This window comes from Lonchura striata, chromosome 14 (genome assembly GCF_050655825.1).
Source record: "Lonchura striata isolate lonStrDom1 chromosome 14, ASM5065582v1, whole genome shotgun sequence".
Classification (NCBI taxonomy): Eukaryota; Metazoa; Chordata; class Aves; order Passeriformes; family Estrildidae; genus Lonchura; species Lonchura striata.
The window spans coordinates 13,697,967-13,712,093 of NC_140716.1; the positions used below are offsets into that span (position 1 = coordinate 13,697,967).

A 14,127-nucleotide genomic window follows, 5' to 3' on the forward strand; every position below is an offset into this window, starting at 1 on the left:
AGCTGTTGTTTCAGCTTTCTGTAAACTGATACCCAGGAGTGATGTTCACTTGCACAACCATTAAGTGAACTGAAAGAGGCTTCTTGCAGGAAATACCTCCATTCAACCCAACAGAGACAATATTCCACCTCCTAAAAATAAGGTTTAACATTTTGTAGTGTTGCTGATTGAGACTTGATTTTTCAAGAAGCTTTACTTTTCATTTTTTTCCTTCTTTTTGTCACATATGATCAAAGCAAAATTCTTAAATGAAGACACCACTATGGAGAGTTTTGAAGCTGATCCCTGGGCACAATCACATTTCAAATGACACTGCCATGAACAACAGAGGGCAGATACCAACTGTACCTGGGAGAGAGGACCATCACCATCATCATCATCATCACTGCTGCTCTCCACATTCAAGCTTTCATAAGGTTCAAAATCTTCAGAGTACTGCGGAGATGGTTTAATGTAGAGTTTACCCCCTCCTTCTGTTTTAATTGCCACAGTTTTCTGTCAAAGGAAGTGTGACAGAAATTCCATTTCTTCTGTGTATCAGCAGTACTAAAAGAGTAACCATCACACTTTATATAACAATAGCATGATCAAGCACTGCTTTTCTCCTCAGTCCCACAGAAGGTTTCTGTCCTCCCTGAGCTCACCTTTGGGCCTCTGAGTTATGGTTTAACAGCCCTGGTCAAACTCCCCACCTGCTGAGCCCAGAGTGGGCAGTGATATTAAACCTTGCTCTCTGTTGTTCCTACACTCCTCTAGCATTTAATAAGTGCCAGGGGCAGAGTTGTCCCAGAGGGAATATCCCAAGACAATTTGGGTGAATTCTTTCTGTGAGTCCATCTTTCCTCATCTTTCACAGCATCCCTCAGTACAGCCCAAGTTTGACAGGTTTGGCCAGGAATTCCTGAGTCCTCTAGACAGAAAAAAAAATCCCCATGGAAAATCACTGGGAAAGGAAACTGCTGTCTGGCACAACATCCTTCTCAGTCTGTGGTTGCACTTTTCTTTAGCTAAATAACTCCAGTTGTTCATAAGGATATAATAACTCCTATCCTCCCATTCAACTGGATCAAGGATTTAAGGAATCATCCTAAGACAGTCCCAAATAGCAACCAGGTTTTAGTACAGAGCCACACATCTGGTAAATTCAGCAAAGTCCTAACAGGCCATAATGGAAGCTGAGAAAATGAATTCAACTAAGCAGAAAGAGCGGTAAGTAAAATTATGCAGCCTTAAAGCTTGAATGTGAAGCATTTTTTGAAAAAAATGAAAACCTGCATAACACAAACACTTGATCCACAGTGCCAAAGACCTCTGATCCCATCACTCAAGCACAGACTGGACATGCAGCCAGGCCAATGACTAACCAAGTAGTGTAATTACTTGGGTGACATGTCTCCACTGTTCTGAATTCATATCTATTCTTTTAATTAAGTCCTTGACAGGTTAACTCAGATCCCCCTCTTTAGACTAAAAGAAAATAGGTTTCTCTTCTAAGATTTCTCTGGTAAACCAACAACTGATGGCTGGAGCTGATGGCTCCATATTTCTTATAGATAGGATATTTTTATTTGTAGGCATTTCCCTCTGTTATGATCTACAAGAATTTATCACAAATTACAACTCAAATTATGAAAATTACATTTCTTTGTCCCTCAACCCTTTTGCAGGGTGAAGGACAGCAGTAACAGGCAGGGATATGTCTCCAAAATGAGTTTCTCCATCCTTTGCACTAGATAAATTCCCTAGAGTGCCATCAGAGCTATCCAGCAGCAGTTATTCTGCTGGTGCACACCTTGAGCCACTCATGTCCAGGCTATTAAAGTTTCTGTGATGAATGTCACTGAAAGCAAACCCTTTCAACAAGATTTGCCTCTTTAGGCTTCCAAGCAGACACAAATCTGGGCAGGGTAACATTTCATGTTGTCAGTATCCAGCCCAAGCCACTCAGAGAGCCCCAGCTGCCCACTCTCTATGACTTGCACCAATTTCCCCTGAAGTTCTTTGCAACCTAAGAATCAAAACCCCATTTCTTCCACCTGCCCCATACCTGAAGCCAATTCCTGCGTTGTGTCTTGCTTGGGGCAGTCTGAGGGCTGTGTTCTGGCAGCCCACTCTCTTCTAGCTGGGCTCCTTCTTCAGAAGGGACACACAAGGATTAGAAGACAGGAGAAAGAAGGCAGAAATACAATATTAGACAATAAACAGACACCTTTGTTCGTGGGTTTGTGGGTTTTTGTTTTACCCCCAGTTGAGGACAGAAGAGTAAATGTGACAGGGGAATGGAATCAACAGGTGCAAAGATATCCCACATCACATCCTGGCCAGTTCTAGCAGCAGGAGTTTTGAACCTCTTTAGGGACAGTTATCATCAAGTGTTTTTAAGAAAATAAATTCTTTTACGATACAATAGTTTAACAGCAGGGGAAGTCCCACCTTTTTTCATATAAAAATATAGAAATACATTCTGGAAGAGGGGTACTCATCATTCTGAGCCCCAGCTGGGTAGAAAGTAACCTGTCTGAGGAAACCAACTGAGTCCAGTACCCAACTATCAAAGGCAGACTGACAGGCAGGGTTCTGGTGAACAACAAGTGATATGCTGGGTTTACAAAGGAATTGTGTGTATTTACTCTCAAAATTAAGGAAGCATAAGGTATTGGCAGATGAAACAGAATGTACTGGGTATTTAACATACTGTGCAGAGAAGGATTCTTCATGTATAAGCCATAAATGAAGGACAAACAACCATTATCCTTCATTCCTAAGGTAAGGAATAGTTGGTTCAAGAACTTCTACAAAAATTCTCCGTATGGTCAAGGAGAATTAAGGGTCTCTGTGCTGTAAAGGGCCCCAACTTAGAGTGGAACAATAGATTTTTGAGAAGATGCTTTGATTGAGAGAAAGAGACAAACAACTTGCAGGTCACATCAGCGTCCTCGATGGAACAAAGGCATCACCAACACTCTCAGTAGCATCCTAAATAAAGGCATCTCATTTCCTATGGCCAAGACAGATTTACAGCTTCCATTTCTTCTCAGTGGAGAAAAACAGCTGATGCAAAACCTTTTTTCTTTAAGCCATAATTTAATGGTCACCCTAAGGCTGCAGGAACTGGCACTACCAATGAAAGAAGCTATTGTCCTACAAAGGTCATAGAATCACAGAAAGATTTCATTTGGAAGAAACCTCTGGGGCTCACCAAGTTCCAGCCTTTCCACTCAAAGCAGGGCTTACTTCAGAATTAAATCAGGTTGTTCATTGCAGTTCTCAATACCTTTTTTTTTTTTTTTGGGGTGGGGCTGGACAACCCTACATGCATCAGTGCAGTGACTGTTCAGAGAACTAATATGGCAAGTCTTGACTGTGGGAAAACATAAAAGATTCCTTTTCCTTATAGGCCCTTGGGCAATCTGGTTCACCAGGAGAGTGCACAAAAGCTGGTCCAAGCAGACAGGAGGGAGCAGGCCCAGGGCAGGACCATCCTAGGGGAAGTGTTTGCTTATGTCCATTTAGAGTGATCACAGCATTGCAGGATGTTCTTTTACTGCTCCAGCACAAAGTATCTCTCTGTCTCAGAGGCCCAAAATAGGACTAACCACAGAGAGGAAAAGGAATGCACTGCTCCAAGGAAGAGAAACAGCCCTCCAAACCACAGCTCCTGCTACTCCAATAGGCTGTTCCCAAGGCACATCAGAAATCCTTTGAGCCAGCACTGGTGCTGATTGCTCTGCTGGCACTGAACTGTCTTGAGCTTACACTGTCAGGAGTGTGGCTGGATTCAGTCACTGCTTTGGGAGAGAACTGGAAGCACCTTTCCCTTGCACTCTCTGAGAATCCATCTCTTCAAAGCAACTGGCCAGAAGCCCCTCAAGTGTGCTGCAAATGTGAGTAGGACAGGGGGAGATGGCAGGTGCATGCTACCACAGCTGAGGACTTCCTCCTCAGAACTGCTCGAGTGGCTGAAGAGACTCTTTACAAGTCATGGAGTGACAGGACAAGAGGGAATGGCTTCACACTGACAGAGAGCAGGGTTTGACTGGATATTCTCTGGGAGGGTGGTGAGGTCCTGGCACAGGCTGCCCAGAGAAGCTGTGGCTGCCCCATCCCTGGAGTTGTTCCAGGTCAGGTTGGACTGGGCTTGGAGCAGCCTGGGATAGTGGAAGGTGTCCCTGCCCATGGCAGGGGGTGGAACAAGATGAGCTTTAAGGTCCCTCCCAGTTCTGTGATTCCATGACCCTATTTAGTGATGGATTCATGTGACCAGGTCTCTCTAAGCCAGGAAAAACAGTCATTGAAATCCCAGGCAGAGGCTGATGCAGCTGAGCGAGTCATCTGTGCAACAAACATTACTTTGGAACAAAAATATCCTTCCCATGGGACAGATGGGATGTGAATACCAACCAGTACCTGTCTGGGCACACAGAACAGCTCCACTGGTGTCATTCCCTCAGAGATTTGAGCTGTCAGTGCCTGTTTGACTAGGCAAATACTGAGAAATACATCCTCAAAATATTAATCCTAATCCAAGGAGACCCCACATTATCCTCAAGCCACGTATTCATGACCACACAGACACTCACTGGAACAACAGAGTTCTGAAACCACGTGTGGGTTACAGACCCAAAGAAATGCCAACACACCTAGAGCCTAGCTTCACTACCTTCCAACCTATCATTTCCTTTAATTCATTACCAATCCTAAGCATAAAACCTTTATCAATCACTATTATCAGTAATTACTCCTAGGGAACACAAAGCAAACAGTCCTGACAAACAGATTTATGATGACACTTTTAGGAACCAGAAAGAGGGATTTATGCCTGTTCTGGATTATTAAGTACCACCCATTCCTAATTTTTCAGTGAAGACTAATCCTATAGATGGATGCTTTAGAAGTAATAAATGATGCAATAACTCTCATGGGAGATAGATAGGGAAAAAAACTCAGTGCTTTATCTCAGCTAGGAATCATTCCTGTAAGTAAAATAATATTCAATCATTGAGAAGAAATACCTTGAAATGAAAGAGTCCACAAAAATGCTAAGGTAGAACTCCCTGGCAAGAAGCTCATACAGATCAGCAGTGACTCTCACTCTGGATTCCAGTGACAAAACCAAATGGAAGAGGAAAAATGACAGGATGATGATTCAGTTGGTATCTTTCACTGCAGCTTCATGGGTGTAAAACAACACCACTGGAGAGTTAAACACACTGAGCTACCTTCTACAGAACTGGTGCTACAGTCTCTGATAGATGGAGTTGAGGAAAAGAACAGAGACTGCAACTGGAGTCTTCAGAGATCCCTAAAACATGCATTCTACCTTGACTGAAGCAAATGGCTTTAAGGAACCATGCAAATAAGGAATTTTAGTTAAGCTGAGATACAACAACTGCACAGCAGAACTTTAAGAGGAAATTTCTCTTGACAGAGTTCCACTAGAGCTGCTGCCACAATATCCCTTCACAATTTTTGGAGCAAAAAGTCCAAGATGTTGATTTACACCCTCTTTAGCTACCTGAAGATGTATCAGCCCTGTGTGACACAGCACCCAATTTCCACCATTTCCCAGAACATAAACATTTTTACATCATTACACACAAGGTTTCACTTTCACAGAGAACAGTGGAGCCAGGTGACAAGCTGACATTCCTCATCACCATCTCACACAATCTGCAGGAAATTATACAAGCTGAACACACCTAAACCTGCAAACAAGTAGTATGTGCCCAGTGTAGCAGGAAAACAAATTAAGGAGATGAAGTTAGAGCCACGGTTGGAACAGTTACTCCAGGAAAAGTTTGTTTCCGGTATCATTGAGATTAATAAACTTTCAATCAATAAATTATCATAGCAGGTAACTTTTTTAATTCTTTGTCTTCATTTTAGGTGAAAATTAAGCTTAAGCAGGCTATCACACATTAAAAAACCACTCTGAGATAGGTTGTAGCAAGTGTTAACATAACTAAGGCTGGTAAACTGCTTTACACAGGGATTTAGTAAAATCAACTTTCTTTTCATTATGCTAAATAGATTAGAAGGCCAGTAAGCTCATACTTTATACTTCCATGCATGCAAAATTATTCCTGTCACTGCACTGCTCTCAATGACAGACAGACTTAAATTAGAAACAAAATACCCATTTTTCCATAAAGCCAGCTAATCACTGGGAAAAAAATGCTCGATTTTCTTCACTTCGAATATTTAAATAAAGATTAGCTATCTTTTTAAGACAACTATTACAGCTTAAATGTAATTTATGAGCTTAATGAAGCTATTACTGGATATAATTTGATTACAGTCTATGTCATCAAATGTCATTTGTCCTCAGGACACCAGCTTGGATAACAGTGAAGTCCATCAGATCTTAAATCCTCTTAATGGTGTTAAGTGTCAAAGGTATATCATTATTTTCCCCTGACAATTTATATACATTTCTAATCTTCTACTTTTAGTTAGAGCTATTTAACAAATGAAAAGGCAGGGAAGTTAAATGGTGGAATTAAAGAGGGATCAAGTGAAAAATTGATAGGGTGTTGCAGAGACTATTCTTTACACACAAGCAGCTTAAGCACTCTGATTTCCATGGAATTTCATCCCACCAGGCTCCAGTGGTGCTGTCCCTGGGTCCCAGTGACCTCTCTGACTGAGTTCCAGCTCTGCTGCAGCTCTGCCAGGCTGCCAGGGCACTCACCCTTTGTCCTGCTGGCTCTGGGCCTGTTTCTCAGGCAGCTGTGTGGGATGATTTTCCTGGGGTACTTTCTCAGCTCGGAGTTAGCTCCATTCACATACAGAGAAAATCCTTTTTCCAGCTGCTCCAGTCTGATTTGCACAGGATCTTTTCTTTTTAACCGCTCCTGCAGCCTGAAGGAGAAAGGCCAGTAATTCATCTTTGCACAGTGCATACACAGATGGTCAGATTTTCAATAAATACAACAATACACCATGACATAAAGCTAAAAAATATGTACCCAGTTCAAGGAACCCTTTCAGAATACATCTTCTAGGGTCTGTTCCTGTTCTGTAATGTGGGTATGAGCACCCACACTGTAACAGATGAAATTTGACCAAGCTTTTCCTTTATGAGGTTTTTTTCCATGTTATTTCTTATGTCACATTATTTTTCCATTTTGTATTTTGCATATTTAACCTCTCTTCTTAAGAATTTTTAAGAATTTCACTTGAAATTTCAAAAAGCTCAAAAATTGTTGACCTCTTTTTGAGAATAAAAACGATGATTTGTGTTTTCAAATTGGAGGTGGAAAGGCCCCAGCCAATACTGCAGTTAGAGATAGCAGAAAATTAAATGCTGGTTAAAATAATATCAAAACAATGCCCTTCCATGGGCTCAGTTTTAGCTGCTCTCCCTCTTCCAACTCTCATTTTCCTCTCCTTTCACCATGGGTTATACCCAGTCCATGTTAATTCTTGTGGTGAGGTGACATGCAGGCCAGGAGGTTAGCATCATATGGGTGGCAATTTGTGAATTCCCCCTGGTTTTCCTCTGACTCCAGAATGGGTCAATCCACAGGCCAAAGTCCCCCACGTGTCTGTGTTGTGACACAAGCCACCTTTTCCCAAGAGCATGTCCCCAGCAGTCAGAATTAGAGCTCTGATACCAAGGATGCAAGTTGGTTTAAGCATTAAATAAACTGGTTTTATCCTTTTCCAAAACTGCTTTAGGATAGGAAAGAAACCTGTGGTCACAAAAATTGGCTGTTTTTTTAACATAATTGTATCCTTCAAGGTCTTTTTACCAAACCAGTTTGTTATATAATTTGATTAGAAATCTCTTGTGTTAAAGGAAGGAATCCAGCAAGAAAGTTCTGTATATTCTCTAAAATAAGATATGATGTTCATCTGTCCAGGGTATAATGACAAAAACATATGAACAAAGAGGAAAGAAATGTTTGAAACTTGTCTGAAAAACACTGGAGTTTTCAAAGGCAACCTGGCTGTCCTTATTTCCCACTCTTCTGTATTTCTGACAATATATTTCTGACAACTGTGCCTCATAACTACATCCTCACAGAGCATGAGCTGCCAGTTACTTCTGAATCTACAACCTCTTGCTCTGTGAACAAAAATCTTCCCTGTCACTGTGGAAAAAGTAACTATTTTATTAATAAATGTAATTATATTTTAAATGCTGAAGAAACATTGTGATCTCCTCTTGAAATAAGAACTTTTAGCAAACAAAGGGAAGAAGAGAGAAACACCTGAATGTTTTAAGGCACAGGAAGTCAGACTTTGCATCACAGCTCCTGATATTTGATACAATACAACAAATATTTCATACCCAAAGTGGTAACAAATGTGAATATTACCGGTTTCTCTGCTGAAGGGATATTAAATATTCGTCATGTTTTTCATCAAAGTCAGTCACCATGTCTTAACATAAACCTGAAATGAGAATATAATGGTCACACTGAATGATTTATTATGGAGTACCACTGGTTTTGCACCCTCACTAGATGAGAAGGCTATAAACTGAAAAACATTCCTCTTTCAAGCACGCATAAAGCTGTCAGGACTGTAAATAAAGCTCCAGAAGAACTGAGGAAACAGTAGGTGTTTTACTTATTTTTCAGAACCCTTCACAACCTACAGAAGAACCAAAAAAACTAAAAGTAGAAGGCATATGCCATGACAAGTTTATAATGCCAGACCTGTCAAGCAAGACAACCCTAGGGCAGAGCTGAAGAGCTGTGCCCAAAGCCCAGCTGTGGAAGAAATTCTCTGAGCTGCTACTACTCGTTAGGTCAGTCCATCCTACAGCGTATTCACTGCTGAATCTATATATATTTGAAGTGTTTAATTAAAGATTTTACCTGGCTTGCCATTCAGGAAACATGAATTTTTCCAGCAATCCTCACCACACCGCTGCCGCAGGTTGTGCCAGGGTGCTCTTACATTCTCCGCAGTTTAAATGTGCCACCAGCACGTGTCGTGGGCTCTGTAGCAAAGAGAGAAACGCGTGTTTTGTTTCTTACCAGAGCCCGGCCCCGCCTCGGCTCCGCGGTGCGGGGAGTGCAGGGAGCCCTGGGCACGGGCACGGATGGACAGGGACCCGGGACAGAGCCCCAGATGGACACGGACCTGGGACAGAGCCCCAGATGGACACGGACCTGGGACAGAGCCCCGGGCATGGATGGACAGGGACCCGGGACAGAGCCCCAGGCATGGATGGACACGGACCTGGGACAGAGCCCCGGGCATGGATGGACAGGGACCCGGGACAGAGCCCCAGATGGACACGGACCTGGGACAGAGCCCCAGATGGACACGGACCTGGGACAGAGCCCCGGGCACGGGCACGGATGGATATGGACCCGAGACAGAGCCCCAGATGGACACGGACCTGGGACAGAGCCCCGGGCATGGGCACAGATTGACAAGGATCCGGGATAGAGCCCCAGATGGCCACGGACCCGGGACAGAGCCCCGGGCATGGATGGACAGGGACCCGGGACAGAGCCCCAGATGGACATGGACCTGAGATAGAGCCCCAAGATGGACATGAACCCAGGATAAAGACCCTGGCATAGAACCCCAGATGGACACAGACCCCGTGATGGATACAGACCCCGGTCACAGCCCCAGGATGGAAACGGACACGGGACAGAGTCCCAAGATGGACACAGACCCCAGATAGAGACCCCGGGATAGAACTCCAGATGGACACGGACCCGGGCCAGAGACCCCGGACACAGCCCCAGGATGGACACGGAGCCGAGATAGAGAGCCCCGAGCACAGCCCCAGATGGATATGGACCCGGGATAGAGACCCTGGACAGAGCCCCAGGATGGAAACGGACACGGACCCGGGACAGAGCCACCAGCCAGAGGCCCTGGGCGGACACTGACCTCGGACACAGCCCCAGGACGGCCACGAACCCGGGCCAGAGGCCGCAGCGGGACACTGACCCCGGAGAGAGACCCCGGGCAGAGCCCCCAGGTAGACACGGACCCCCGGACAGAGCTCCCGGACGGATACGGACCGGGCAGAGAGATCCCGGACGAACGCAGATGCCGGGGCAGAGTCCCCGGACACGGAGCCGGGCAGACACGGAGCCGGACAGACACGGAGCCGGGCAGACACGGTCCCCGGGCAGACACGGGGCCGGGCAGACACGGAGCCGGGCAGACACGGAGCCGGGCAGACACGGGGCCGGGCAGACACGGCCCCGGGCAGACACGGCCCCCGGGCACACACGGAGCGGACGCAGCCGCCGGCGGCCGGCGCGGGCCGGGCCTGTTGCTCGGTCTCCCTGGCGACGGTCGCGCCCGGTCCCGTCAGTTCCTGCGCGCCGGGGCCCGGAAGCGGCGGCGGGGATGGAGGCCATGGAGCCGCTGTGGGCGCTGCTGGACGAGGTGGCCCTGGAGGGGCTGGACGGCATCACCGCGGCCGCGCTCTGGCAGCGCCTGGCCGCCCGCTCGCCGCCCTTCCCGCTGCCGCTGGAGCCCGACACGCGGCAGCTGCTCTGGGCCGCGCTCAGCGCCCAGCCCGACGTGCGCTTCTACCTCCTGCCCCGGCCGCGCCCGCCGCTCCGCCTGCACGACCGGTGAGGGCAGCGGCCGGGCGGCCCCAGCCCGCCGGAGAACCTGGGGCTGGCTGCTGGGGGAAACATGGGCTTGGTCGTCGCGCTAAACCCGCCTGATTACCGGGCTAAACCCGAGCCTGGTCGCCGGGCTAAACCCGGCGTGGTTGAGGGGCTAAACTCGCCTAATGACCGGGCTAAACCCGAGCCTGGTCGCCGGGCTAAATCCGGCGTGGTTGAGGGGCTAAACTCGCCTAATGACCGGGCTAAACCAGAGCCTGGTCGCCGGGCTAAATCCGGCGTGATTGAGGGGCTAAACTCGCCTGATTACCGGGCTAAACCCGGTCCTGGTCCTCGGGCTAAACCCGCCTGGTTACCGGGCTAAACCCGGCGTCGTTGAGGGGCTAAACCCGCCTGGGTACCGGGCTAAACCCGTCTGATTACCGGGCTTTAAAGCCGGTGTGGTGGAAGGGCTAAAGCCGGACCCATTGCCGGCTAAACCCGGCGTGGTTGAGGGGCTAAACCCGTCTGATTATCGGGCTTTAAACCCGGCGTGGTTGAGGGGCTAAACCCGGAATCATTACCGGCTAAACCCGGACCCATTGCCGGCTAAACCCGGCGTGGTTGAGGGGCTAAACCCGGAATCATTACCGGCTAAACCCGGACCCATTGCCGGCTAAACCCGGCGTGGTTGAGGGGCTAAACCCGGAATCATTACCGGCTAAACCTGGACCCATTGCCGTCTAAACCCGGCGTGGTTGAGGGGCTAAACCCGGAATCATTACCGGCTAAACCCGGCCCGGTTGCTGAGCTGCCCGCTCTCCCCAGGCTGTGCTGCAGCAGTACTTCGGGGGCCGGTGACAGCACGCAGGTGGCTCTGAGATGCTGTTCAGGTGTTCTACAAAGAATTTTCACTGTTTGGGGGGTCAGGCTTAGGAATAAGTTGCCCATTCTTAAAACACCATATCTGGAGGTGTTTAATATCTGGTGCTGGGTGATGGCTTTTAGGGGTCACAGTGGTGGATGGCTGGATAATCTTAAATGTCTCTATCAATTTTGATGATTCTATGATTTAGGAGACCTGTATATGAGCCCTGGCCTGATTTCCATTCAAATGACTGCTTGCTACTTAGCTACAGGCAGAATTTGTATGTCTTGGTCAGCAGGGTGGATCTACCTGTCATTTTCCTTACCTGTGAACTATATGTTTCTCTTATTCCCACCACATTGTTGACTTTTCAAAGATTAAATAATGCATCTCCCGCCTTCTGCATGCTGAAAAGGTTTGGTCATGCTTTAGGAGTAACAGCTCTGCTCTTCATATTTTTCCAGTTTAGAGGTTTCAAAGCTGCTTCATTTTTCTAAGATAATTTCTGGAGGTATCAGCATTGTCTGTGACAGTCTTGTATTTCTCCTTGCTTTGGTTTTATTTCAGATATGAAGAAATAGACCTTGAGACAGGAATATTGGAAACCAAAAGAGATCCTATTTCTTCAGATGATATTTATCCTATCCACATGATTTTGGATAACAAAGATGGCATACAAGGCTCCTGCCAGTATTTTAAAGAGAGAGTAGATATCACTGATCAAATAAGGAAGAAAGATTTGCAGCCTTGTTATACTTACAAAGAAGCTGTTGAAAAGTGAGTAAAATCCTTATATCTGGCATTCAAGTACTTCTAAGTTCTAAAATTTAGTGTTTGCTCAGTTTGTACAGATGTATATCAAGAGTGGTGTTTGTGGAGAGAAAGGGATTGAGCTCTCTGTCTTTATGGAGCCAATAACAAGACATTACTTTTCCTTGTGTTTCTTAGATGGGGAGAGAAATTAGTCATTGTTGCTTCCCAGGAGCAGCGTTCCAGAGCTTTGATAGGCTGGGAGGGGGACCCTGATTTGAAACTCCCTGACTTTTCCTACTGCATTCTGGAGCGTCTGGGCCGAGCTCGGTGGCAGGGAGAGCTTCAGAGGGACCTTCACAGTGGGGCTTTCAAGTAAGTCTGTGTCTTGCTTGAGAATTCAATCCAAGGTTGTTTTTAAGTATTCCTGTGAATATTTGAGCTCTCGTCTATGTTGTAGTGCTTCATGCTTACTACCAGGAGTGCTTGGTTTGGTGGAACTGTACTGGTCTCATCCTTGAGTTCATTGCCCTTCCTGATATTTTCACAGAGAGCCAGAAATTTGTCTGGTGGGTCAATACACCAAATAGGTTTCTATTGTGAAAGTTCTTGTTTTTTCTAAATAACTTTTCCTTCAAACTTAGTATTGAAAAATTATTTTTATTTCCTTTTCTAAATTGTTGTCTAAGTATCTTACCCACGTTCTGAAGGAATTCTTGGACAGCCACCTTTTGTCCACAGCATTTCCCTGCATGACATCTCGTCAATTGGGAGGGAGCCTGAGATACCAGCTCCCAAACTGGGCCATGTATTTTGCTGATTGAGGAGCATTACACATCTTCTTAGAGCTAACTTCTGGATGTGTCCTGAAGTTCTGGACAATATCAGCATTGCTCTAAAGAGTCACTGCTTTTAGGGCATGAGTGGATTGTGGCTTGCACACCACCTGGCGTTGTTTTTAGCCACTTAGGGAGCTCTTGTAGGTAACTAAGATGATGGGGACAGAGGGGGAACTTTTCTGTTAGTTTGGTGGCCCAAGCCAGCTCACCAAGGAGGGAAATGAATCCCAGAGCTGTTCCAAGGAGGGCAGTGACTGCAGCTTAGCCACAAGTTAGAAAGAGAGGATGGAAGAGCAGAACATGGGGATACAATGCTGATTCAACCCCCTCATCAAACCATGTCATGACACTCTGTGCCTAAAGGCTTTAAAGCTGAGGTATTTCTCAGTTTAATTGGATTAATTATAAAAATAAATTTCACAGGTTTTCTTAAGTGTGGCACTTCCTAACATTGAGTCGTCACCTTGAAAATTAGCATGTGTCATTAAGGCTATGGGTAATATAGGTAAAGTGTTCTGGGTACTGTATAATTAGAATTTGTTTGCAGAAGTTCCTATTCCTATAGATATCTTGCCATCTTCTCTTTAGAGTGGATGCTGGAAAGCTTCATTATCACAGGAGGGTATTGGACAGAAGTGGTCTGATAACGATGCAGTCCCACGTCATCCGACTGCCGAGTGGAGCACAGCAGTACTCAATTCTGCTACTCCTGACTCGCTTCCATGTCGACAGGTATGGTTTAAGGGTCTCCTGGGTACTCTTTGACCTTTTACTGTGATGAGGGATTGTTCTGTTGTCACAGAACCATCAAAGTTTCCTGGAATTGACGCTTTCCAATTTATTAACTTCTCTTCCAGATGTCGGCCACTTTAAAACTTGTCTTGGAGCTGTAAACAACAGGTTCTTCTAGTGCCTGTCACCTGCCTGCATAAACATAATTCTTCTTTTTGTAGCACTAATCATTCCATTCATTTTGACTGTTTTCACTTAAACACATTTCTAGCTGATTTTTTGTTTTGTTTTCCTGTCTTATTTATGATTAGAACTAGTGCTTCTGTGGGTTGCCAGTAAAGTAACAGCTTGGGCTTAGTCATTGTTTCCTCCTCGAGGTCTTTTCTTAGAGACAAATTAT

At 45.8% G+C, this 14,127-nt stretch overlaps 2 protein-coding genes across 10 annotated transcripts in view; one reads left to right on the forward strand and one right to left on the reverse strand.

Annotated features, from left to right (window-relative positions):
• The window catches only part of KATNIP (katanin interacting protein), a 56,688-nt gene extending 46,577 nt beyond the window's left edge, over window positions 1-10,111 (reverse strand). For 2 of the 8 annotated variants that reach the window (XM_085591753.1, XM_085591750.1), the window contains exons 1-6: window positions 9,865-10,092; window positions 8,829-8,953; window positions 8,325-8,400; window positions 6,692-6,861; window positions 2,048-2,130; window positions 349-495 (exon numbers count right to left, since the gene is read on the reverse strand). In XM_085591753.1, coding sequence (XP_085447879.1) covers window positions 349-495; window positions 2,048-2,130; window positions 6,692-6,861; window positions 8,325-8,386 — 462 coding nt within the window. In that variant the 5' untranslated portion in view covers window positions 8,387-8,400; window positions 8,829-8,953; window positions 9,865-10,092. Of the gene's footprint in view, window positions 1-348; window positions 496-2,047; window positions 2,134-6,691; window positions 6,862-8,296; window positions 8,401-8,828; window positions 8,954-9,864 lie in introns of all 8 variants that reach the window. The other 6 variants (XM_085591752.1, XM_085591749.1, XM_077786816.2 and 3 more) reach the window with 4 other exon arrangements.
• A 208-nt stretch (window positions 10,112-10,319) lies between these two features.
• The window catches only part of GTF3C1 (general transcription factor IIIC subunit 1), a 40,090-nt gene continuing 36,282 nt past the window's right edge, over window positions 10,320-14,127 (forward strand). For both annotated transcript variants that reach the window (XM_021531211.4, XM_085591777.1), the window contains exons 1-4: window positions 10,320-10,562; window positions 11,974-12,183; window positions 12,355-12,531; window positions 13,584-13,727. In XM_021531211.4, coding sequence (XP_021386886.3) covers window positions 10,333-10,562; window positions 11,974-12,183; window positions 12,355-12,531; window positions 13,584-13,727 — 761 coding nt within the window. In that variant the 5' untranslated portion in view covers window positions 10,320-10,332. The remainder of the gene's footprint in view (window positions 10,563-11,973; window positions 12,184-12,354; window positions 12,532-13,583; window positions 13,728-14,127) is intronic.